This window comes from Crassostrea angulata, chromosome 2 (assembly GCF_025612915.1).
Source record: "Crassostrea angulata isolate pt1a10 chromosome 2, ASM2561291v2, whole genome shotgun sequence".
Lineage (NCBI taxonomy): Eukaryota > Metazoa > Mollusca > Bivalvia > Ostreida > Ostreidae > Magallana > Magallana angulata.
In genome coordinates, this window is record NC_069112.1 from 4,338,692 (window position 1) to 4,363,375 (window position 24,684).

The 24,684-nt window shown below is 36.8% G+C and overlaps 2 protein-coding genes and 1 pseudogene across 2 annotated transcripts; all 3 read right to left on the reverse strand.

The window, feature by feature from the left end:
- Positions 1–6,710: 6,710 nt before the first annotated feature.
- LOC128172007 (trichohyalin-like) lies at positions 6,711–9,320 on the reverse strand (annotated as a pseudogene).
- Positions 9,321–12,038: 2,718 nt separating this feature from the next.
- On the reverse strand, positions 12,039–14,196 carry LOC128172937 (myb-like protein X). The gene has a single exon (XM_052838672.1). The coding sequence runs from the start codon at positions 13,870–13,872 to the stop codon at positions 12,100–12,102; it is 1,773 nt and encodes a 590-aa protein (XP_052694632.1). The 5' UTR covers positions 13,873–14,196; the 3' UTR covers positions 12,039–12,099.
- A 5,608-nt stretch (positions 14,197–19,804) lies between these two features.
- LOC128172008 (uncharacterized protein F54H12.2-like) lies at positions 19,805–20,794 on the reverse strand. The gene has a single exon (XM_052837780.1). It carries the CDS (start codon positions 20,792–20,794, stop codon positions 19,805–19,807), a length of 990 nt encoding a protein of 329 aa, XP_052693740.1.
- Positions 20,795–24,684: the final 3,890 nt, after the last annotated feature.

A 24,684-nucleotide genomic window follows, 5' to 3' on the forward strand; every position in this document is an offset into this window, starting at 1 on the left:
TGTCCTAACGGCTCGGAAGAAAAACAGAAAAAGAAAACAGCAACACAAAAAAGAAGCGCTTGCTATACTTGCGGAGAAACAGGCCATTGGACCAAGGACTGTCCAAAAATCGAAGAAGTCATTCAAACTTCGGATATTGAAGATACTGAACCGCCGAAAAAAATCATCAAAAAAGAGAGAGAAAAAAACCAACCAAAAAACCTAAAAAAGAAGACTGGGACGAGGAAATGAAAATAGAACAAAAAATACCGGGCCGAATGAAGAGAATCAACAATCAAAACATGTTCGTGGAGGAACCCGACCTCGATTAAAAACCGAAATCCGTGAAAGAAAAGGATTATTTCTTCAATGTAAATACGTTTTTTAACTTTAACTTTAACAGTTTATCATTATTGTCTTGTTCTAATTGCATGTTTTCATTCAATAAATTCGTTTTCACTCTATACTGCCTTTGTTTACCTTTATTTCGACGCCATTTTGGATTTGACCTCAATAATTTTAGACGCCATTTTGGATTTGACCTCAGTTGACCCCCCTATCTAGGCGCCTTATACTACTTATATATCACTGTTTTTATTATTTATAATGCTTTAGGAATGCATTTCTGATAATCAAATGAAATTTGAGAGTCAATCAGAGAGAAAAAGCAAGATACGGAATCACAAGTCTTTGTCATGTAAACAAGGTTTGTGTCCTGTTTTTTGTTTACATAGGTTTAATATACCGGTAAAACCTTTTCCAAGCTGATCTTTGTATTCATTTAAACGTTCCACGAGCATCTTTTTTGTATCTCTTTGTAATGAAGAGTTCCAATAAAAAGGATTATTTAAAATCATTTTTAAAATGATTTGGGAATTTTCATTTTTTGCATTTGTAAACCTAGATGGCCTAGTGGTAAGAGAAGTGGCCGCACACTGTAAGGACTGTAGGTTCATTGAGTCGTGAGTTCAAACACCAACCACGGCTGTATACATGTATATCAATATAAATAACTTTATATCAGCAATTCAAATATATATTTTAAACAGATTATACATGTATAGGAAATTGCATGCTCTAGTATTTTGCAGAAATTCCTCGTAAGGTATCCTAATATTTTTGCAAGAAAGCTTCTAAAAGTAGTAGTACACCAATAACAAATTCATGGAAAAAGTTATATAAGATTGAGGAATGTGCCGTCTGACCTTCAGCATAACTAAACAGTTTCCAACGTTTAACACATTAATTTTAGGTCTAAAACTGAAGATTTTACTTCAACATTCAAAATGTAAACAAACGCTTTGTTTACATAGCTAGGAATTGCAAGCTCTGTAACTCGCTTTTAACTCAACGAATCACGCTATAATTATCGTTGCGTATTAAAAATGACATACAAAAGCATTGTAAACATTAATATCGTAAACATATTTTTTGACCAAAATCATGACCATGCCCCTTTAAATTAAATATTGAACGTTGCAGGAAATGTTCCTATATGCCTCTCGCTTGGTTACTATGCTCATGAGGAGGGATTTTTCATTTACTAGTATTAAATAGGAACAGAAAAAGCACAAGGTCAAGGTTGTTCACCCCACCGTCATCTACACGTGAAAACAACCATTAGAAATAATAGATTGTAGTATAATTTTGACAGGTATAAACCATGTTTTATGAAGTGTTTGAGTAACCAGTAATACAGATAAATTATTACCATTATTTACCCCCAAAAATCGGTCACAGATGTCTCAATATATCGTCTAAGCAGGCGTGTAAATAAATTTGTTCCACCTACAATAATTCACACTATCCACGTGTCTACGTTGAGAACCAATTTCAAATTCTAAAAAGTTCTTATTTTTATGCTTACAATGTGATAAGATTAAAAAGACAATGAGTGTGTTAGTAAAGACTTTGATAACATATTATTATAATTTAAATTCTCGTAACACAGCACAAAGAAAACTACTACTAAACTAGTTCTAAATGTAAATAAGTTTAATAAGGTTATAAAACAAATAATAAAGATAAAAATAATTTTTATAATGAACAGTTCAGATCTAATTTCACAGTGCTCTCCAATTACAGTTTATAAACAAGAAACTATTGGGCCGAGAAAAATTACCTACAGTATTTTTTTTTTCAAACATTCTGAAAGTTTGGTTTAAAGGGTACCAACTATATTTTTTTTTTTAGCAATATCTACAGGTGTCTTTTCTATGGATAGTTGAGGATAGTGAACATGGCCGTTAAGGCTACAATTTTTTCAGACATCACATAAATGTGCATTTATCTCAGCAACTGTTTATCGCAGATGCTTGAAATTTTAACACAGTGTTTGTTAAGGCATGCCATATCGTGGGATATATTTTTGTACCAATCGGACGCCAACTTCCTGTTAAATGACGACTTTGCTTATTTTTTAACCAAAATTTTCAAACAAATTTTCGTCAAAGATTTCTCAGCAAATATTTATTGCAGATGCTTGAAATTTTTACACAATATTTGTATAGGCCTGCCATATTGTGGGATATATTTTTGTACCAATCGGGCGTCAACTTCCTGTTAAAAGACGACTTTGTTTATTTTTAGCAAAAATTTTTCAAACAAATTTCCGTCAAAGATTTCTCAGCAACTATTTATCGCAGATGCTTGAAATTTTACCACACTATTTGTATATGCATGTCATATTGTGGGATATATTTTTGTATCAATCGGACGTCAACTTCCTGTGAAATAATGACTGTTTATTTTTAGCCAAAATTTTCAAACAAATTTTCGTCAAAGATTTCTCAGCAGCTATTTATCGCAGATGCTTGAAATTTTTACACAGTGTTTTTTAAGGAATGCCATATCGTGGGATATATTTTTGTACCAATCGGATGTCAACTTCCTGTTAATTGAGTACTTTGTTTATTTTAGCTAAAATTTTCAAACAAATTTTTGTCAAAGATTTCTCAGCAACTGTTTATCGCAGATGCTTGAAATTTTAACACACTATTTGTTTAGGCATGCCATATTGTGGGATATATTTCTGTACCAATCGGATGCCAGTTTTCTGTTAAATGTCGACTTTGCTTATTTTGCATATTCACATCAGTGCGGGGGTATCACTAGTGAGCATTGGCTCACAGATATCTTGTTGTACCAATTGGACAAGGGTATATCTACATTTTATTGGCAAACTGTCTCCTTAAGGAGGAATTCATCCATCACCTGTTGCGGCGAGACCAAGAGTTCATGTCTGAAGAGCAGGGATATACGAACACAGCCCGAGCGCTTTGATGTGGAAGTCCAGCTAATCAGTGGCAGCCGAAGTTGCCTTTTAGTTAGCATACCTTTATCATGATAACTGTGACCGATACATTAGAAGAAGTTAATTTAGTATGCAAATTCATAAACCATTCAAACATATAAACCATTTCTGGTTATATAAAAATAAGAAATCTTTAAATTATTGTAATATGCAAGTAGAACAATTTAATAAGACCTTGGGCCATGGGTAGTTGTTACTAACAGCAAGGTGACGTAGGCCTGTCTATTTCATTGCTGACCAGCAGTGAAAGCTCTCTGAAATCAACACGATTTGTCTGGATTTTGAGCTAAAACGACGCAATCAATGCATATTTCACTTGATTCCAGCGTCATTTTAAACGTGTAGACGCAATAAATAGAGAGCTTCGCCCCAATGATAGTTCAAGGCCTTATTAAAATGGTCCCAAGTGACTGTCTTTTAAAAGGATTTACAGTAACTTTCCGTTAAGGAATTAGTGTTTAGAAATTTCATTGCAATGACATCAATATTGATACCATTTCTAGTTTTTCTCATCTTTTACAGAAGGTGTTTAATGTCTTCATTACACAGTGATAAAAATAGCTGATAATCTGGATGATTGGCCCAACTCCTAAGACCTGAGTGCGTTCATTAGAATCATACTTTAGGAGTAAATGCAATTAATGAATATTTTTAAAGCACCGTCTGAAATTCCTTTGACTCTTATTTTTGTGCAGTAAAAAGGAGCTCAGTAAAATCCTTGCTCAGCAATAAATTATCAAAGAAACTGAACCATCAATTACCTATCTTTTTTTCCAGTGTTTTAAGAAATAAAATAAAATACAGTGGTAGCGGTAAAATAAATTATATAATATCCATTTCAGAAATAAAGCTGATCCAATAAGGTGAACTGAAATTTATCTTCATTTACCACATGCCTTGACCTTCTAATCTGAATCCACCTTTTTGCTTGCATAATATGTGAGCTGACTTAATTAAATAAACGGTCCATTAATGATCGAATTTCCTCTTCCTCCATAACATTTTCAGTATCATTGTATTCCTCCTCTCAAGTGGGAAATACATTCTCCAAACCTGGACAGTCTGAAATTTCATTCATACCTCGTGGTCTGTATTTAATTTAAAGGGGCATGGTCACGATTTTGGTCAAAATTATATATTACTGTTTTTATTATTTATAATGCTTTAGGAATGCATTTCTGATAATCAAATGAAATTTGAGAGTCAATCATAGAGAAAAAGCAAGATACGGGATCACAAGTCTTTGTCACGTAAACAAGGTTTGTGTCCTGTTTTTTGTTTACATAGGTTTAATATACCGGTAAAACCTTTTCCAAGCTGATCTTTGTATTCATTTAAACGTTCCACGAGCATCTTTTTTGTATCTCTTTGTAATAAAGAGTTCAAATAAAAAGTATTATTTATAATCATTTTTAAAATGATTTGGGAATTTTCATTTTTTGCATTTGTAAACCTAGATGGCCTAGTGGTAAGAGAAGTGGCCGCACACTGTAAGGACTGTAGGTACATTGAGTCGTGAGTTCAAACACCAACCCCGGCTGTATACATGTATATCAATATAAATAATTTTAAATCAGCAATTCAAATATATTTTTAAAACAGATTATACATGTATAGGAAATTGCATGCTCTAGTATTTTGCAGAAATTCCTCGTAAGGTATCCTAATATTTTTGCAAGAAAGCTTCTAAAAGTAGTAGTACACCAATAACAAATTCATGGAAAAAGTTATATAAGATTGAGGAATGTGCCGTCTGACCTTCAGCATAACTAAACAGTTTCCAACGTTTAACACATTAATTTTAGGTCTAAAACTGAAGATTTTACTTCAACATTCAAAATGTAAACAAACGCTTTGTTTACATAGCTAGGAATTGCAAGCTCTGTAACTCGCTTTTAACTCAACGAATCACGCTATAATTATCGTTGCGTATTAAAAATGACATACAAAAGCATTGTAAACATTAATATCGTAAACATATTTTTTGACCAAAATCATGACCATGCCCCTTTAAATTAAATATTGAACGTTGCAGGAAATGTTCCTATATGCCTCTCGCTTGGTTACTATGCTCATGAGGAGGGATTTTTCATTTACTAGTATTAAATAGGAACACAAAAAGCACAAGGTCAAGGTTGTTCACCCCACCGTCATCTACACGTGAAAACAACCATTAGAAATAATAGATTGTAGTATAATTTTGACAGGTATAAACCATGTTTTATGAAGTGTTTGAGTAACCAGTAATACAGATAAATTATTACCATTATTTACCCCCAAAAATCGGTCACAGATGTCTCAATATATCGTCTAAGCAGGCGTGTAAATAAATTTGTTCCACCTACAATAATTCACACTATCCACGTGTCTACGTTGAGAACCAATTTCAAATTCTAAAAAGTTCTTATTTTTATGCTTACAATGTGATAAGATTAAAAAGACAATGAGTGTGTTAGTAAAGACTTTGATAACATATTATTATAATTTAAATTCTCGTAACACAGCACAAAGAAAACTACTACTAAACTAGTTCTAAATGTAAATAAGTTTAATAAGGTTATAAAACAAATAATAAAGATAAAAATAATTTTTATAATGAACAGTTCAGATCTAATTTCACAGTGCTCTCCAATTACAGTTTATAAACAAGAAACTATTGGGCCGAGAAAAATTACCTACAGTATTTTTTTTTCAAACATTCTGAAAGTTTGGTTTAAAGGGTACCAACTATATTTTTTTTTAGCAATATCTACAGGTGTCTTTTCTATGGATAGTTGAGGATAGTGAACATGGCCGTTAAGGCTACAATTTTTTCAGACATCACATAAATGTGCAGCGGATATACGAGTCTTTAATGCCTTGACCTTTTGACGACTAAAATTCTGCAAGCGTCTTTGTCCAACCATCCTCCACTTACGTAGTAAATCTGAGGTCTGTGGGTACAACCATACTTGAGGTAGCGAATCGCATAAATGTGCAATGAAGCACTGTCTCGGCATTTATCATTAAGTGATATCACCTGTTCGATCCGAATATGCTATATCATTATTTGAATTGGTTATATAACTTAATGGGAATAAATACCGAAACGGAACTTTTTTAATATAAGTAGATAATGTCACCTATTCAAAATGGGTCATATCACCTATTTATATTGAATAAGTAATCTTGAATGGGAGATATCACTCTTTCGAATATGTGTGTTACTTATTCAAACTGGTAATATCAGTAGTATAAGACGCCTAGATAGGGGGGGGGGGTCAACTGAGTGCATTTGACAGCCGCCTACATAGGGGGTTCAAAGGTCAATAATGAGGTCAAATAATGGAGACAAGCCAGTATTGAGAGAACTATTTTATTGAATGAAAACATTAGAACAAATAAACAAATTGAACAAAGTTTTAAGGAGAAAAAAGTTTTTAAAGAACAATTTTTTTTCACTCGGAAAACGTTCATTTGAGGATTTCGCACGCGACTTTGTCTGCCCCTTTATTGGTTTCGTCCGTAAAGTAGATGGAGAAATAATCCTTTTCGTTGAACTTAGCTGCCATGGCCCAATTTTCTGTGTCTTGTTCTTTGGGCCCTCCGTTCAGATAGATGTTTGGTCCCAGAAATTTGTTCTGTTCATCGATGTTGAGTGGTTTTTTCAGTTGAATTTCCCCGCTGATGTTGTGGGTTTTTCCGTTTCTTACGAAACAGAACTGTTTGCAGTGTTCGGTGAAGAGTTCCTCAAGACTTTTGAATTTTTCTTCCGTGGCGATTTTGGGCTCAACGTAGATACTCCATGCTTCTCTTTGTTTTCCTTTGGCTGCTGCTTCCAACCATTCGTGTTGTTCGGTGAAAGTTTTTTCGGTGATATCCTTGATGTTGGGCAGTATTTCGTCCATTATATCTTCGAATATTTGAACGTTTTCCTTTTTGTCTTTCTTCAGATTCTCTAGTTCTCTTTCCATGAAGGCTAATTTTTCTTTGGCTTTTAGGGTTTGTCGTTCAGCTTCGTTTTGAGTTGCTCTGAAAAATCCGGTGTCTGTTGCGTCATAGAATGCTTGTCTAGATCTCTGCACGTCTTTCATTTTCTCCACGAGTGATTCGATATCCTTGACTTTTTCGTTGTTCTCTTGTAGTTCTTTTTCTTCCAGTTGTTTTTCCAATTCCTTTGTTTTTTGTACGAAATCGGTGTCTGGCCATTTTTCCATTTCGCTTTCCATGCGTTTTATCATGTCTTGGTTTTCTTTAAGTAGGTCTTTGGTTTCCTGTAGTTCGTGTTCTTTTTCGGTCAGTTGCATTTCCATTTCGGCCTTTTTCTCTTCTGCTCTTTCTAGTTCGTTTTCTAGCATCCATTTGAAGGTGTATAGCTTTTTGTATTCTTCCTCGGAGAAGTACATGGGGGGAGTTTTTTCTTTCAGTTTGTCGAGTTTTTGTTTCAGTTTTTCTATTTCTTTATCCTGTTCGTCAATTTCTTTTTCCTGTTCTTCGATTTCTTCATTCATTTCTTTTATTTTTTTCGTGGCCTTTTCATTTTCTTTGGTGACCTTTCGTAGTTCTTCTTTGGTGATCTGCAGTTCTCTTTCTCTTTTCTCTTGTAGTTCTTTCTCAGCCTCTCCTTAATTTTTTCTGCTAGAATGACGTCCAATTTCAGTCTGTTGAACTCGTTTTCTGGGTAGAAGGATTCTTTGATCAGATCTTGAATTTTTTTGTAGAGGGTTTTTGTACCAGTTCCGGGTCCAAAGCCTCATGTACTGAAGTTGATATGAGGCTTCTTAGCGATTCTTCTTTTTTCTTGGATGACGATTATTCTGTAGAATTCTCTGTCTTCTTCTTTTTCTCTTCTCAGCATGTCTAAATATGTTTCTCCGTCTTCATTTCTGGGAGCCTTTGCTTTTAAAAAAAATGCTGGTTTCTCTTCCGTTTCCTCGGAGAATCTAAACTTCTTGGCTGGCTCGAGCTCTGTCATTTCTTCTTTGATTTTCCTCAGCCATTTTACCAAATAATTTGCTGTTGATTTTCTCTACGATAAGATTCTGAATGATATCCATTCAATGTTGTGGCGAACTGAAGAAAAACGCTGTGTTATATATCCTCCGTGTACGTGACCTGGATCATTGCAGCTGCTGCGTAATAGCACCTGCTTGACCTGTTTACGTAAACACCTCGCAGCTGTGTAGCGACCTTGAAAAAAGTTCGTAAACGTGTGTGTGTGTTAGGGTGATGATGTCATGTTATGATTAATATAACTATAGCATTATTAAATACTTTTTTCATTTGGATCGGTCACTTCCAAGCGAGAGATGAACTTAGATGAAAGCATTTTGTTAAATAAATCTCGTTTTTTGAGATATAACAGAAAGCGATTGATCGATCAAAATTTAAAACTTTTAAAGAGAAAAAAAACCTGTCAATAAATCTGTAAAGAAAAAAGTGACTTTTACAACGTAAGATTAGACAGGGGGCGACAATCTCGCAAATTTAAAGTGAAACAAAATGTGTATACGGTTAGTTTTCGTCCTTTCCCCAAGAAATCAGATAGCGGTTTTGTGAAACGTTTATTGAGCGATATGTTGGAAGAAGTGAAACAGCGCATGCAATGTAATCCTAACGATTATTTGAGACTGTATTTGTGGCATCCGTCTTTAGATTCTGAGATTTGGTACGAATTTACTCAATCGAAGAATTTGAACGAAGCTACCATTTTGAATAAAGTTCAGGCAGTGTAACAATCGAAAAAAGATTTTACTATTACGGACGGATCTGCTGAATTTGAATTGCGCGGGTAGGTTAAGGCAACTCCGAGTTTAATGACCGTCAAAATTATGATCAATTTTAAAACTAAAACTGGCCTAGGGGGTAAAAATTCCCCACCATCAAAATGGTCGACGGGGTTCTCTTCAGGCTCCATCAGATGCAGGGCCCTAAAAGATACTCTCTCATAAGTCTGCTGTGCAGCGTTCCATTGATAGTCCCAGAGTTCGAGGACTTGGTGGGTAAACAGTCGGGGATTACTGACAGTCACTGGAAGATACGAAGACATGTTCTGGCAATCGCTGGATGTACTAGGTAACTAGTGAAGTGCGGGGATAGAGAACCCCGATATTTATGACTAGAAGGCGGAGCTTAACAAAAGGGGCGAAGTTTCAATCAAACTAATTGACAATTGTCTAGGAAATCAAAGTTCATAGTTCATGTACCTTGAAATCGACAGTTTCCGCACGCGCTGTGACGTCATATTTTTCATTTTTTAACTCTATAACATGTACACTATAGAAAAACATAAGACATTCTTTTGCAATTAATTTTTTTTATTAATACAAACACATTAAAACACATTAAAAAACAAACCAGGTTCAAGTTTTTAAACATAAAATCATTGAGGCAAGTGTATGCGTCTTTTTATAACACAAGAAAGAAAGTAACCGTATTCGGGGTACGCCGAAACCATTCATACAATTGTATGCGTCTTTTTAAAATCGGTTCGAGAAGGTAACCAATCACTTCAATACGCCGTTCAAAGCGACTCCGGTCTACCGGAGCTGTCATCCATTTGCTGGTCCGATCTTCGTTAGGAACTTCGTAAATTTTCAATTCAGATGCAAATCTTACTTTCCTGTGGTCTCTTGCTTTAACGCATCCACGTCCGGGACAACGGCCTCTTTGTTCATCGGTTGAGCGTTCTCGCTGGTGTCCTCGTGAATTAAAGGAAGTCCTGGCATGTTCAGATTTCTCTTTAGTTTCATGTAAACAGACTCCAGCGACGCAATCTTCATTTGATCGATCTGCTTGATTACGTGTACACATTCTCTTCCTTTTCGGGTAAACATTCTCTTCAGACAATTCCAAGTCTGAAATTCTTTTAGCGACACCCCCGTCAATTTCTGCAGCAAATGAAGTTTGGCTCCCTCCGCATATCAATATTTTCTTAAGAAATCTCAGACTGGAGACTCTTATGCTCATCTCCACAATCTCTTTCAAACTCAGCCGCAAACTCAGCCGTTTCTCCTCGTCTGCCAATGCATTCCATTTTGTCACTAACAAATACCATTCAAACGAATAAGAAGCTATATCAGACACCTTTGCTCTGTATCAAACTCTGATTCTTAAAATGATCAAAAAACCCTCTATTATATACCCTCGGAAAAACATGTTTACGAACTTTTTACCAAGGTCGCTACCCAGGTGCAGGTGTTTACGAGGTACTTCAAGGTCAAACAGGTGCGGGGGGATTTTGCAATAACACCACAGTCACGTAAACAACGAGGGTATATAGGACAGGACTTTTTATCAAATAAAATCATTAACTAACAAATCATGAACTACGATTCATTTCTCATGACCCAATCGCAGGATCCAATTAACTAAGAAATGGCCGCATTAGAAAGCGGGTTATACGATCACGAGCAACCCTCACTCATGAGCAAGGAAGACTTCGGAATTATTACTACCACTCAAGAAGGGATTCTGAATACCCTGCAAGTCATGAGCAATGAAATTGCTAATCATACCGACATCATCTTGAAAAAATTCAAGAAATACAGGAGAAAAAAGGAGAAATTTCAACGGTGTTTAAATGCTACACCGGAGAGGAAGGACACTTTTCACCGAAATGCCCTCACAAAAACAAAGAAGTAAGGAAAAAAACTAACAGCGACGAAGAAATAAAACCAAAATTCACCTGCTTCACCTGAGGAGAACCGGGACATTATTCTACAAACTGTCCTGAAAAGGAGAATAAAAATTCAACACCAACTAAAAGCAACAAATGTTTCAACTGCGGAGAAGAAGGTCACTGGGCTAATAAGTGTCCCAACAAACTAAGAGGATATTGCTACACATGTCACGAAGAAGGACATTTTATCAAAAACTGTCCACATGGCTCGGCAGAAAAACAAAAAAAGAAATACAAAAAAAGAAGCGCCTGCTATACCTGCGGAGAAACAGGCCATTGGACTAAAGACTGCCCGAAAATTGAAGAAGTAATTCAAACTTCGGACATAGAAGATAATGAACCGCCCAAAAAAATAATGAAAAAGGAGAAAAAAGGGAAGAAAACCAAAAAAAAAACAAAAAACTGAGACGAGGTGTGAACCGCCGAAAAAAACCATCAAAAAGGAGAGAAAAAAAACAACCAAAAAACCAAAAAAAGAAGACTGGGACGAGGAAATGAAAAATACCGGGCAGAATGAAGAGAATCAACAACGAAAACGTGTTTGTTGAGGAACCCGACCTCGATTAAAAACCGAACCGTGAAAGAAAAGGATAATTTCTTCAATGTAAATACGTTTTTTAACTTTAACTGTTTTCTTTCATCAATTCATTATTGTTTCGTTCTAATTGCATGTTTTCAATCAATAAAATCGTTCTCTCAATACTGGCTTGTCTCCATTTTTTGACCTCATTATTGACCTTTGACCCCCCCCCCCCCCCTATGTAGGTGGCTGTCAAGTGCACACAGTTGACACCCCTATCTAGGCGTCTTATACTACTGATATCACTCTTTTTGGATTGATGATATTACCTATCTGAACGGGTGACATTACCTATTTAAAAAAGTCATATTAGTAGTATAAGGCCCCTAGATAGGGGGGTCAACTGAGGTCAAATCCAAAATGGCGTCTAATATTATTTAGGTCAAATCCAAAATGGCGTCGGAATAAAGGTAAACAAAGGCAGTTTAGACAGAACAAAGTCAAATTTTATTGAATTCAAAGCAAATAAATGAACAAATGAACATATATACATTGTTAAAGGAGAAAAATGTTAATAAAGAACAATTTTTTTCACTCGGAAACGAATTTTTTTCACTCGGAACACGTTTATTTGCTGATTTCACATGATGTTTCTCCGCCTTTGAGGGCTTGATCCGTGAAGAAGATCGAGAAATAATCATTTTCGTTGAACTTCGCGGCCATGGACCATTTTTCAGTGGCTTGTTCCTTCGGTCCTCCGTTCAGATAGATGTTTGGTCCCAGGAGTTTGTTGAGTTCTTTGATGTTGAGTGGTTTTTTCAGCTGAATTTCCCCGCTGATATTGTGGGTTCTTCCGTTTCTGACGAAGCAGAATTTTTTGCAATGTTCGGTGAAGAGTGCCTTGAGACTTTTGAATTTTTCTTCCGTGGCGATTTTGGGTTCGACATAAATGCTCCATGCTTCTCTTTCTTGTCCTGTGGCTGCTGCTTTCACCCATTCTTCGGCTTCGTTGAAAGTTTCTGTCATATCCTTGATGTGGGGGAGAATTTGGTCCAGTATTTCTCCGAATATTTTGACGTTTTCTTTGTTGTCTAGCTTGAGTGCGTCGACTTCTGCTTCCATGAGGGCCAATTTTTCTTTAGCTTTTTGGATTTGTTCATCAGCTTTCTGTTGAATTTCTCTGATGAAAGTTGCGGCTTCTGAGGTATCGTATAAGGGAGTGGCTTTCTGTACTTCTTCTTTCATTTTCTGGTTGATATTTTCCATTTCTTTGACATGTTGTTTGTATTCTTGGAGCTCTTTTTCTTTTTCTGTCATTTTTTTATCCAGGACTTTTTCTTTATCTTGGATTCTTTTAGCATCGTTGTCCATCCAAGTGAACAAATCGGCTTCCATGCGAGTTATCATGTCATTCTTTTGTTGGAGTTCTTTTTCTTTTTCAGCCAGTTTTTTCTCCATTTCCTTTGATTTTTGTACGTAATCGAAGTCGATCCAAGTTTCCATTTCGCATTCCATGCGTTTCATTATTTCTCTGTTTTCTTGGAGATTGTCCTTCAATTCCTGCAGTTCGTTTTCTTTTTCAGTCAGTTTTTCTTCCAGTGCAGTATTTTTCATATCTGCTCTCTCTAGCTCGTTTTCTAGTATCCAATTGAAGGTTTTTAGTCTTTTGTACTCTTCCTCGGAGAAGTATAGGGGAGGAACTTTTTCTAGTTTGTGGATTTTTTCTTTCAGTTTTTCGACTTCTTCTTCCAGTTTGTCTATTTCTTTATCCTGTTCGTCATTTTCTTTTTCTTGCTCTTCAATTTCTTTTTCTTGCTCTCCGACTTCTTCTTTCAAATCATGAATTTTCTTAGTGGCTTTTTCATTTTCTTTGATGACCTTTTGTAGTTCTTCTTTGGTGATCTGCAGTTCCATTTCCACGTCTCTTTTCTGTTGTAGTTCTGCTTCAGCCTCTTCCTTTATTTTTTCTGCTAGAATGACGTCCAATTTCAGCCTGTTGAACTCGTTTTCTGGGTAATAGTAATCCTTGAGCAGGTCTTGTATTTTGCTGTAGAGGGATTTTGTGCCCGTTCCGGGTCCAAAGGTTCCTGTCACTAAGTGAGGGTTCTTATCCAGTCTTCTTTTTTCTTGGATGACGATCATTTTGTAGAACTCCTTGTCTTCCTGCTTTTCTCTTTTCAGTATGTCTAAGTAAGTTTCTCCGCCTTCATTTCTGGGAGGCTTTAGAAGAAATGCTGGTTTTTCTTCTTTTTCCTCGGAGGCTGAGAATCCAAACTTCTTGGCTGGCTCAATCTCAGTCATTTCTTCTTCTTTTGGTTCTTCTTTGATTTTCTTTTCCTCTGCCATGTTGCTGAATTTCTCTCTGATTTTTTCCACGATAAGGTTCTGAAGGCTTTCCATTCAATGGTGTGAGGAACTGAAGAGAAATGCTGTGTTATATACCCTCCGTGTACGTGACTTGAGTCAATGCAGCTGCTGGGTAAACAACACCTGTGTGACCTCGCTAGCTCTGTGTACGTGTCTGGAGTCAATGTAGCTGCGACGTAAACAACAGCTGTGTGACCTAGACAGCTGTGTGACCTAGTTTATGGTAAAAAATACTCTGACGTAGCTGTCTAGCGACCTTGATATGAGTTCGTAAACATGTTTTGATGAATATAACTATAGCATTATTAAATACTTTTTTCATTTGGATCCTTCCCTTGAAAGCGAGAGAGATGAATGTAGACGAAAGCATTTTGTTGAATAAATCTCGTTTGTTGAGATATAAAAGAAAGCGATTGATCGATGAAAATTTAAAACTTTTAAAGAAAAAAAAAGCGGTCAGAAAAGCTGTTAAGAAAAAAGTGGTTTCTGACTTTTACAACGTTAGATTAGACAGGGGGCGACAATCTCGCAAATTTAAAGTGAAACAAAATGTATATACGGTCAGCTTTCGACCTTTCCCCCAGAAATCGTCTTTAGATTCTGAGATTTGGTATGAATTTACTCAATCAAAGAATTTGAACGAAGCTACTATTTTGAATAAAGTTCAGGCAGTGCAGCAATCGAAAAAAGATTTTACTATTACGGACGGATCTGCTGAATTTGAATTGTTTCACGTCAAATATCCTCAGGGAAGCGGAGGTCAAAAAGTCAGACATCTACATGCTAATAAAGAGAAGTTTAAGAAAGGAAAAAGATCTGTATTGAAAATTAAAAATGTAGGTGATCATCTCTGTCTCCCTCGAGCTATCGCTGTAGCTCGGTTACACAGTCAGCGCCCCTCGGATCTTTTGGAATTGCCCCGTTGGAAAAAACAGTGGGATCGTATTAAAAGGAATGATATTCTTTCCCCCCAGCAGAAAAAAGAAGCTTTAGAGTTGATGAAAAAAGCTCATTGTGATGCTAATTTGCCCTGCGGTCCCGAGGAATGGAACAAGTTACAAGAAGTATTGCTTCCTGAATATCGATTGAAAATATTTCAATTTAAAACGGTCTCTTCTCGACTGAAATTAGAGGCTATTTACAAAGGAAAAGGAAATGGAAAATGTTTGAATGTTTTGTTGGATGATGAACACTACGATACTATTTTGTCTATGCCTGGATTGACCGAAAACAAATATAACTGCGATTATTGCGATGTAGGTTATAGTCACATTGAAGATCATAGAGTCAAATGTCCTTACCTTTGTTCTTTTTGTTTGGGGGACACCCCATGTATTTCCGATGGGAGTAGCATTGTTTGTTCTGATTGTAAGGGGTATTTTAAAAGCAAGATTTGTTATCAGAGACATTTAGAGTCTTACAGTGTAAACTGTGAAACTACTGTATGCAGTTTAATGGATCGATGTTCTCACTGTCAAAAATGGATGAGTAAAAAGTTACTCCCTTATCACAAATGTGGGGACGGAAAATGGTGTAAGATTTGTAGAGAAATGGTCGAGAAAGATCACCAATGTTTTGTTCAAGTCAAACCTACTCTGAAAGAGAGAGGGAAAAAAATTCAAATGTACATTTATTTTGATTTTGAATGTACTCAAGAAAATGGAACTCACGTCCCTAATTTATGTGTAGCTCATCGTGTGTGTCAGCATTGTGATCATTTAAAGGTAGATCAGACCTGTTCTCACTGTGAACATTTAGGCCCTCGACGCCATTTGTTTCGTGGTTCTGATACTTTGAAAGAATTCATGGAATGGCTTTTTCAGGCCCAGCCTCACGCTACTCAAAAAAGTCAATCTCAGCTTTTGCACGAAGGGGCCATTGTCATAGCTCACAATTTCAAGGGATACGATGGGCAATTTATTTTGAATTATTTGGTACATACCGCTTGCATAACTCCCTCGGTGATCATGAACGGAACTAAGATTTTATCTATGGAAGTTCTTGGTTTGAAATTTATAGATTCTTATAATTATTTGCCTTTTGCTTTATCAAAAATGCCTTCGGCTTTTGGATTTGAGGAAATGAAGAAAGGATATTTTCCCCATTTTTTTAATACGGAGCAAAATCAGAATTATGTGGGTCCCTATCCCCCCGCTTCTTATTACAATCCTGACGACATGACTTGTTCTGGACGAAAAGCGTTTTATGATTGGTATCGGCAACAAGAAGGGAAATTGTTTGATTTTCAAAAAGAATTCTTAGATTACTGTATCTCTGACGTAGACATTTTACAACGATGTTGCGCTCAATTTAGAAAGACCATACAGAGGTTGGTACAAGTCAATCCTTTTCAAGAAGCCATTACTTTTGCCAGTACTGCTAATTTAGCCTATCGAAGGGGATTCATGCCGGAATACAGTATTGCCATCATACCGAATTTGGGATACGACCCAGCCCGACAATTTTCAATGAAAGCTTGTCGATGGTTAGCTTGGATGAGTCGAGACGGGCGGGTGATTTATCATGCTAAAAATGGTGGAGAAATAAATTTAGGGCCCTATACCGTAGACGGTTACGATCCAGAATCGAATACCGTGTACGAATTTCATGGATGTTACTGGCACGGCTGCCCTCAATGTCATTCTGATTTAGAGAATGAAAAACATCCTCATCGAGTCGATTGTACTTACGGGACGTTGTACGAACAGACTTTAATTAGAGAACATCATTTGAGAGAACAGGGGTATAAAGTAGTTTCTATTTGGGAACACGATTTTGATTTGGAAATGAAAAATAATTTTGAATTGCAAGAGTTTGTGGGCAATTTAAATTTTCAAGATCCTTTGAATCCTAGGGAAGCTTTGTATGGGGGGCGCACCAATGCCACGCGTTTATTTTGTACCGAGGGAGACATGAGATATGTAGACGTTTGTTCTTTATATCCTTTTGTTTTGAAACATAGACCTTTTCCCATGGGTCATCCAGAAATCATCACGGAGAATTTTGAGGAGATTTCTAATTATTTCGGGTTGATTCAATGTCAGGTTTTACCCCCTCGGGGTCTCTATCATCCCGTTTTACCCTATCGTACCGGAGGAAAATTATTGTTTCCCTTATGTCGTACTTGTGCCCAAAAACTTTGTCAAGATTCTCAGTATCGCTGTCAGCATACAGATTCTGAACGCTGTATCACGGGAACTTGGGTGACTAGCGAACTTCAAAAAGCCTTAGAATGCGGATACCAGTTAAAGAAAATTTACGAAGTGTGGCATTTTCCAGAAAAAAGTCAGGATCTCTTTCGCAGTTACATTGACACGTTTTTGAAAATCAAACAGGAAGCCTCTGGATATCCCCCCGATTGCGAGACCGAGGAACAACGGGTAGCTTACATCCGCGACATATTTGATCGAGAGAAATTGATGTTGAACCCTATAGAAATCGAGAAAAATCCCGTGAAACGAACTATTGCCAAGTTATTTTTGAATTGTTTGTGGGGAAAATTTGCTCAGCGCCTTCAATTACCTAAAATCGAATATTTGAACGAAGAAGAACAATTGACGAGAATGTTACAGGACAGCACTCTTGATATCAAAGGAGTTGAGTTATTAAACAACTTAGAACAACCCGAACGCGATCTGATTTTGATTAATTATCTGGAAAAACAAGATTTCATCGAAGACTGCCCCTTTGGAAACGTGGTGTTAGCTGCTTTTACTACTGCTCATGCTCGTTTACATTTATACGACACCTTAGAAAAATTAGGAGATCGGGTTCTTTATTTCGATACCGACAGTATTATTTATCAACACGTAGAAGGCTTGTATAATCCTACTATAGTCAATAGTTTAGGAGGATGGACCGACGAATTGGAGGGAGGTCATATTACCAAATTCATGTCTGGTGGCCCTAAGAATTATGCGTTTGAAACAGATACTGGAAAAAGCGTGCAAAAAGTCAAAGGCCTTACTTTGAATCATCGAGCTTCTCAAATCGTAACCATGAAGGCTTTAGAGAAAATGATTTTTAAAGAATTGGATGAAGTGACGGTCACTTATCCTCATAAAATCCAGAGAACCAAGAGACATGAATTATTGACCAAACATTTTACTAAGAAATATCAAATTGTATATGATAAACGGCAGATCATTGATGATTTTAAGACTCTTCCTTTTGGTTATTAAACTTGTTTGTTCAAATAAAATATATGAAAAAATATCACCTCTTGTTTTTTCTTAGGACCAGAGTCCTCTTTATATGATAAAATAATAAACAATGAATTTCAAATGCAAAAAAACTTTTTAATTGGAAACTCAGCAAACAAACATACAACATATTTACATGATTTTGAAAGACTTTAGTAATGAGAAAAAACATATTTACCATTAATGATATAAAGAATCGAAAATAATTTTTAGTCACATATATACACAGATTGATTTTTTCACACGGATTTCACATATTCTTGATTTTTTCCATCACTCTGCAGACTTGGAGCAGTTTCAGGAGTTCCTTGTTGTTTCCTAGCATTTTCATTTTCAGGTAAGACTGGTAGAGTAATTGTCTTTTAGCATCTCGTAGTTTTTTCCTACTTCTTTCTTGATCGGCTACTTCCTCTTCTCTTTTTCTTTTCTCTCCTCCCAAATGGTTGACCATATTGCTGTAGGTTTCGCAGTTCAGCCATAATCCCGTCAATTCTTCTTTGGCTTTCCCGTAATCCGTACAAATTTTGTAAACCCCGCTTACTTTGTCTGCTTTGGCTCCCTCGATTTCTTCCAGCTCCTGTTGACTCATGTTCTCTACCATTTTGTCCGTGTCGATTTCTTCTCCCATAGTTTGCATCTCGACCCAGTCACCGTCCTCTTCAGTGGCAGTGAGATCATTTAATATTTCTTGGAAATCGGATGCGATTACTTCTAAGGGGGTTTGATCTGTTCCCTCCTCCATTTTCTCCACCACGAAAATTTCTGTCTCCGCCTCTTTTCCTTCTTCTTCTATTTCCTCCTCATCTGTTTCTTCTTCTTCTTCTTCTTCTCTCTCTTTTTCTTTCTCTCTTTCTTCTTCTTCTTTCTTTTCTTCTTCTTCTTTCTTTTCTTCCTCCTCCTCTTCTTCCTTCTCTCCTTCTTTCTCTTTTTCTTTCAATTCTAAATAAAGTCTCTCTGGTTCCATCTTCTCTACTTCCATCGGTTCAAATATTGAGGGAGGATATTCGATTTTTGGTACCAGGTATCCAACACTGCCGTCCGCTAAGGGCAACGCGATCACAGCTTTTATCTCTTCCATTTTATTGTTGCGTTTTACTTTACTGTGGCACTTCCCCATCCAAATTGTGACGAATAATGATTTGAGCTGTCTTTTTATATCCTCTCAATAACGAAAGTAGTTTGTTTCTCGGTACCGGACTACGTGACGTGTCACAGCCAGGTGTTTCATTCACTAGCTGAACTAGGGTGACCTCTCTTGCCAAGTCTGATCGTAACTCTTACAGCATTGACCTTTGTGCGTTTTAGGCTTTTTATAGTTTTCTTTGAACCATCGTCTCACGTAGCGATCTGTTTGTTTTGGTGTCCAGTGTTTAGGAAATAATTGTTTTAATACTTTACGGCCTCTTCTATGACGATGATGTAAAAAATAGACACAATATTCCCCGCACACTTTACTTGTAAAATCTTGATAACGTCTTCCATTATATATCATGTGATGACTGTTTCTTTCAATAAATTCTTCAATTTCCTTATACAAGGGGGGAAATCCATAAGAATCGAAATATTCTATCGTATCTCCGTCTAAATATAAACACACCCAATGAGCTCCCGGTTGATCTTGAGGATCTGTGTTTATGACCATGGCTTTTTCTTTAAAATTTAAATGTTTAGGAATTATATCTAGGGCATAGACACCTGCAAAAGAAGATCCTAAATCTGGCTTTAAGACTTTTTTCAATTGATAGGTATCCATTTTTTTTTTTTTAAAAGTCAGTGCTGACTTCTCTTTGTTTGTTGATTTCTAGCACGTTATCAAATTCAGCGTAGACTAAACAATTCAGAGTTTCTGCCGTGTTTTCTGCAAATTGAATTTCGATTCTCAAATTTCCTGTTTCAATCAGATGAAACTTGTCTAGCTGTGCCTCCTGATCTTTGGTGAAATCTATACACCACAAGGTGTAGCCGTCTTTATACTCGTCGAAAGTAATTCCTGGGGCCCAATCGGCACCGAATTTTCCCAGTCCTTGATACAGACTCAAGTAGGATCTGAGATACAAGTCGTTAGCGAAATCCGGCTCATAGGGTCGGGTACTGATGGTTTCTCCGTTGATGGTGACATCTAATCTTTTGACTTTGGCGTTTTTGAAATTGAACGGGTTTTTGTTGGATGTGCCATTGAAAGCGTCATTAGCTACCAGACCCAAAACGATTCGTTTTGGCATTTGCCCTTGAAACAGATGATCGCTGATTTTGGATTGGGTTCCTGTAGGAATGGTGAACGTTTTAACGTCTACCCGTCTTAGGGGATACTTGGCCGTTTCTACGTTCAACCTCTCGTTGACAGTATTTAACACGGCTGCAGTTGGTCTGACTTTTCTGACCCACAGTAACACGTTCAGAAGTTTTATTTTTCCTGAACTCCCTGCATAAGTCATCATGTGAAAATCAGATTTCGTTCGGTTAAATCTCAAACGAATATCTACTCCGTTGGGAATGAATTTGTCCTGTTGAAAGAGATCTAGATACAGACGATCGATTAAAGTAATCTTTTTGCTGTTCTCGATGACATTGCGACGCTTTCTCAACCCGTCGTTTTCAGAATCTGCTGGGTAGGACAGTGCTATATTTGCAGGAGTTATGGTGATTTTGTCATTAACGGCAGTATATTCCCTTTTACCTAGAGCTGCAGCCGCTACATTACAATCATCCATATGTCCTGCCGTGTCTTTTTCCCACAGACTGCAAGCAAACATTTGAGAGTCTAAGGTTTCGGGTCTGTAAGAAAGTCATTTCTCTAAATAGGCTTTGTAAGGATAGGTATCTGTTCCTGGGGTAACGATTTTACCATTCAGAGTGAGATCGATTTCTGAGAACAAGGAATGTATGATGTTATTTACGGGAGTGGAAGCGGAATTAGCTCCCGTTAAAGCAGCGCCATCGCTTTTGGTGAATTTACAAACTATTTGTAAATAAGTCTGTGAGAGATCTATGTATTCGTCTCCCTGTCCCTGAATATCGAATTCAATGGGAGCTGTATCGGAATCGAGGGTACTGGAAATGGGATAATATTCCATCCATTTCGATTCTTCCAAGGCTATGTTGGTGGGGGGAACCTGGAACAATTCTAAATTGTCCATCCCACACATGCATGACTCTCTGTGCATCATTTTTGAAGGGTAAAAAGTGTGTGTGCGTGACTTTTGAATTAAGCTACTCGACTGTCTAGGGTGAGGGGTCTGACTCTCTTTTTATAGGGTGGGGGCATTGGTCAGTCAAAAATATCCATGAGTCTTGCTTTTTTACCTGTTCCCACTTTTATTGTTCTTTTTCTTTTTTTAGTAGGTCCCCCCTTCGCTAGAATTGGTAATGTTTTCCCTAAATTTTGTTCTGCTTTTTGAATGCCTTGTATGGCTCGGGCAACACTCGCTTCTTTTATATTTTTTCCTTTAAGGACATCTATGCCTGTTTTAGCAGCAGTCTGTATCGCTTGTTTAGTTCCTTCTTTAATGATTTTTTTAGCGCCTCTTTGAATTCCTCTTTTTATTCCTTTTTTAATTCCTCTTTTCATTAGGGCTTGAGTCCCCTTTTTAAATAATTTAGGGAGTTGTTTCATTCCTCCTTTGACTAGGTCACTGACTACTCCTTCGCCTCTTTGTTTTCTTCTTCTTCTTCTTTTTCTTGTCCCACTACCCCATTGATTTGGCATTAGGAGATTAACTTTTCGTTCAATAGCTGAGGCTAGCTTATTTTTTATCATTGGTATCACTTTACTACTAAGCACTGAACCAATGATAGGAGATCCCATAAGGGGAAGCTTTTGTCTTAGAAGACTATCGGCTAAAGGAACAGCAATATTTTTAAGTCTATTACTACTCCTGACTCTTAAATTATGTAAAATGGTATCTTTACTGGTGTTCAGACCTTGAGTTAGGGCATCTCTGACTCCTACCCCACGCATAAAGGCATTTTTACTGATTTAGGGCATCAGTCACGAAACCTCGTCCCGTTTGTTTGTTTTTTTCTTTCTTATCAAACCTCCTACAAAATCTCCGAGGAGAGGTGCTAAGGCACTGGCCGCTACGGACCCTCCTAATTTAAGGAGAGTACCTAAGCCTCCGTGACCTTTTTGGCGTAATAATCCGCTATAAACATCCATCAAGACTGAAAAATATTCTTAGTGATTTCTCTTTTTATATCATTTTGAATTAGGGTCTGTTTCTATATCTGTATCTTCTTGCTTCTATTCTTCTTCTTCCTCTCCCTCGTTGAGGGAGTAATCTAGAAGAAATTTTAGAAAGTGCCATTCCTGCTACCGTGGGGGCAAGAGCACTCATTAGAGCTGGTATAAATTGTACAAATCCTCCTTTCTGACCCCTTCTTCTTCGTCTATGTCTAAAGGCCATGTTGATTGATAATGAGGTCAAATGGTATATAACTCTCTATTTATATACTCTCAGTATCGTCTTATACATTCAATACACCAACTAAATATCAAAATTGTCGATATCGTTAGAGTAACAATCAGAATCCACAGCTCCATGTTTAATAGGCTTTTTTAAAATGAAGTTTTACCACCGTTCTTCCACTTAAAAAAGGAAATACGGTTCCTAAAGGAGTTCTGATCTGAATTTCAATCGTGTCAAAATGTTTCTTACTCAATTTCAAATATTCTACTCTTCTGGGTTCCCACACATTTTGGTAATTATCCCAATTGGGTGGGTGAGTTGCGTAGATGGGGACTACTCTCATCAATTTTAATTGATTAGAACCTACGATCTGGGGTTCTACGACGTCACAGTAGATGAATAATTGTTTCAGGTTTACTGATAAGTCAAGGCTGTAACGAGGATGATAAGCCACGTTGATCCATTTGGTATGACCAAACCCTATCGCTTCATCTTTTTTTCCCTGAGCTTGATTGTACATTGTAGCTAAAGCAATAAATTTGCCAACGTCATGGTTACTTTCAAGAAAAAGAGCAGCATCATCAAATCCCAATTTATAAGCTAAGGAGATAGGAAAACGAATGGCAAAAAGGCATTCTTCACGTAATTTCCTTCCATTTATATGATACTCTAATCGGTCAAAAGTCTTGTCGTGAAACAACTGCAGATTATTGTTAGATAGTATTCTCTCTTCTATTTTTTCTGTTTGTTTAGCTAATTGTTTTCTTGCCTCGTCTGCACTTAAACTTAATATCTGTTCTTTTGTCAATCTTTGTTGTGGAACACCGCCACCACACTGTATCCACAGTTTTCTAAACGTTCGTAGAAGAGCCAGATTGATTTCATTAATCAGTTCGTCAACATTAGCATACTCTCCACTTTTAAAAAAAAGTCTATGAATGGTCATTTTCGTATCCTCGGGTGGGATTTTTTTATTTTCTTCTCTTTTATTAAAATTATTATTATAAAAAGAGTCCTTCCAGTCGGTCATAGGCAAGATATTTCTCAGATTTACAGCCGTTAATTGTTCATCTCTAAATCGCCCAGTTTTGCCTTGGTCTGGATTCTCTATCAAGTTTTCATATTTGTTTTCAAAGATTACATCTACATAAGATTCCTTTTCTGAAATGTTTTCAACATTACCGGAATACTGAACTTCAGTAAGACCCACTTCCCATTCACCACTCGTTAAATCTATGGTTTGAGGTAATAACGTTTTAAATTCGGCCACAGTATTTTCTGGAAATGTTTTATAGGACCCATCACTGGGTAAAGTCATGAAAAAACCTTCTCCTGCATCCATGATCAATTCAAAATGAATAAAAAAATAAAATTACAAGTTTATTTATATATGAACAAATTTTAATTCAAACATACAACACAAATTCAGAAAAAAGTTTTTTAAACATGAGAAAGTTTTTTTTTAATTCATTTCGTCTCCATGTCTTCATTTTTCTCTTCCATGACCCTCTCCATTTTCTGAGCGGCTTTTTCATCAATCTCGGGAAAATTCTTTTCTTCTTCTTTTTGGACTGCGGGTTCAAAGGGAGGAAGATGTTCAAGGGGAAAAGGTTTTCTCATATACAGGTACTCGATGGGGTCACAGCAATCCACATAAGAGTATCCAGATCTTCTAAATTTTTTCAATTCCATTAAAGTTTTGCCCAGTCGGTTTCCCCATTTCGATTCGTACATGGTCCACATTGGCTCCTGACGGTAAAAGGCTGCTTTTATTTTGTACTTGTACTGGTTATACTGGGTTTTACCAAAGACCAGAAAGTGTTTAGGCAATACGACTCTCTTGTACAAATAAGGCTGATCATGGGCTTCCATTAAATCATGCTGCTTTAAAAAATCTTTGTAACAGGCGGTCTTGGAAGGTAGCCATTCTCCCTTGTGAGAAGCCTTCTTGTCTGTTCTTGAGTGGAAGGCACATTCAATTTTCCAACGATATTGATATCTTCGAGTCATTTTGGTCAGAATGCCGATAACAGTTCAGAGTGTTCTTTATATGGGTTTTTTCAAGGTTAAATGACGTCAATAAGGGACCCCAGGTGTCAGGTGTTGTTATTGTTATGGTAGATCATGTTTAGACTTGGGAGGGCTGGGACTGGGCATAATGTACCCCATGACCGAGCTAAGAATAACCATCCAGAAATCTCGATTCGTATCGTGTAAGGCTAACATTGCAATAGAGG

Bases quoted from the DNA above. Each gene is read 5' to 3' on its own strand.
- LOC128172937 (XM_052838672.1), bottom strand. From the start codon at position 13,872: ATGGAAAGCCTTCAGAACCTTATCGTGGAAAAAATCAGAGAGAAATTC.
- LOC128172008 (XM_052837780.1), bottom strand. From the start codon at position 20,794: ATGTTTGCTTGCAGTCTGTGGGAAAAAGACACGGCAGGACATATGGAT.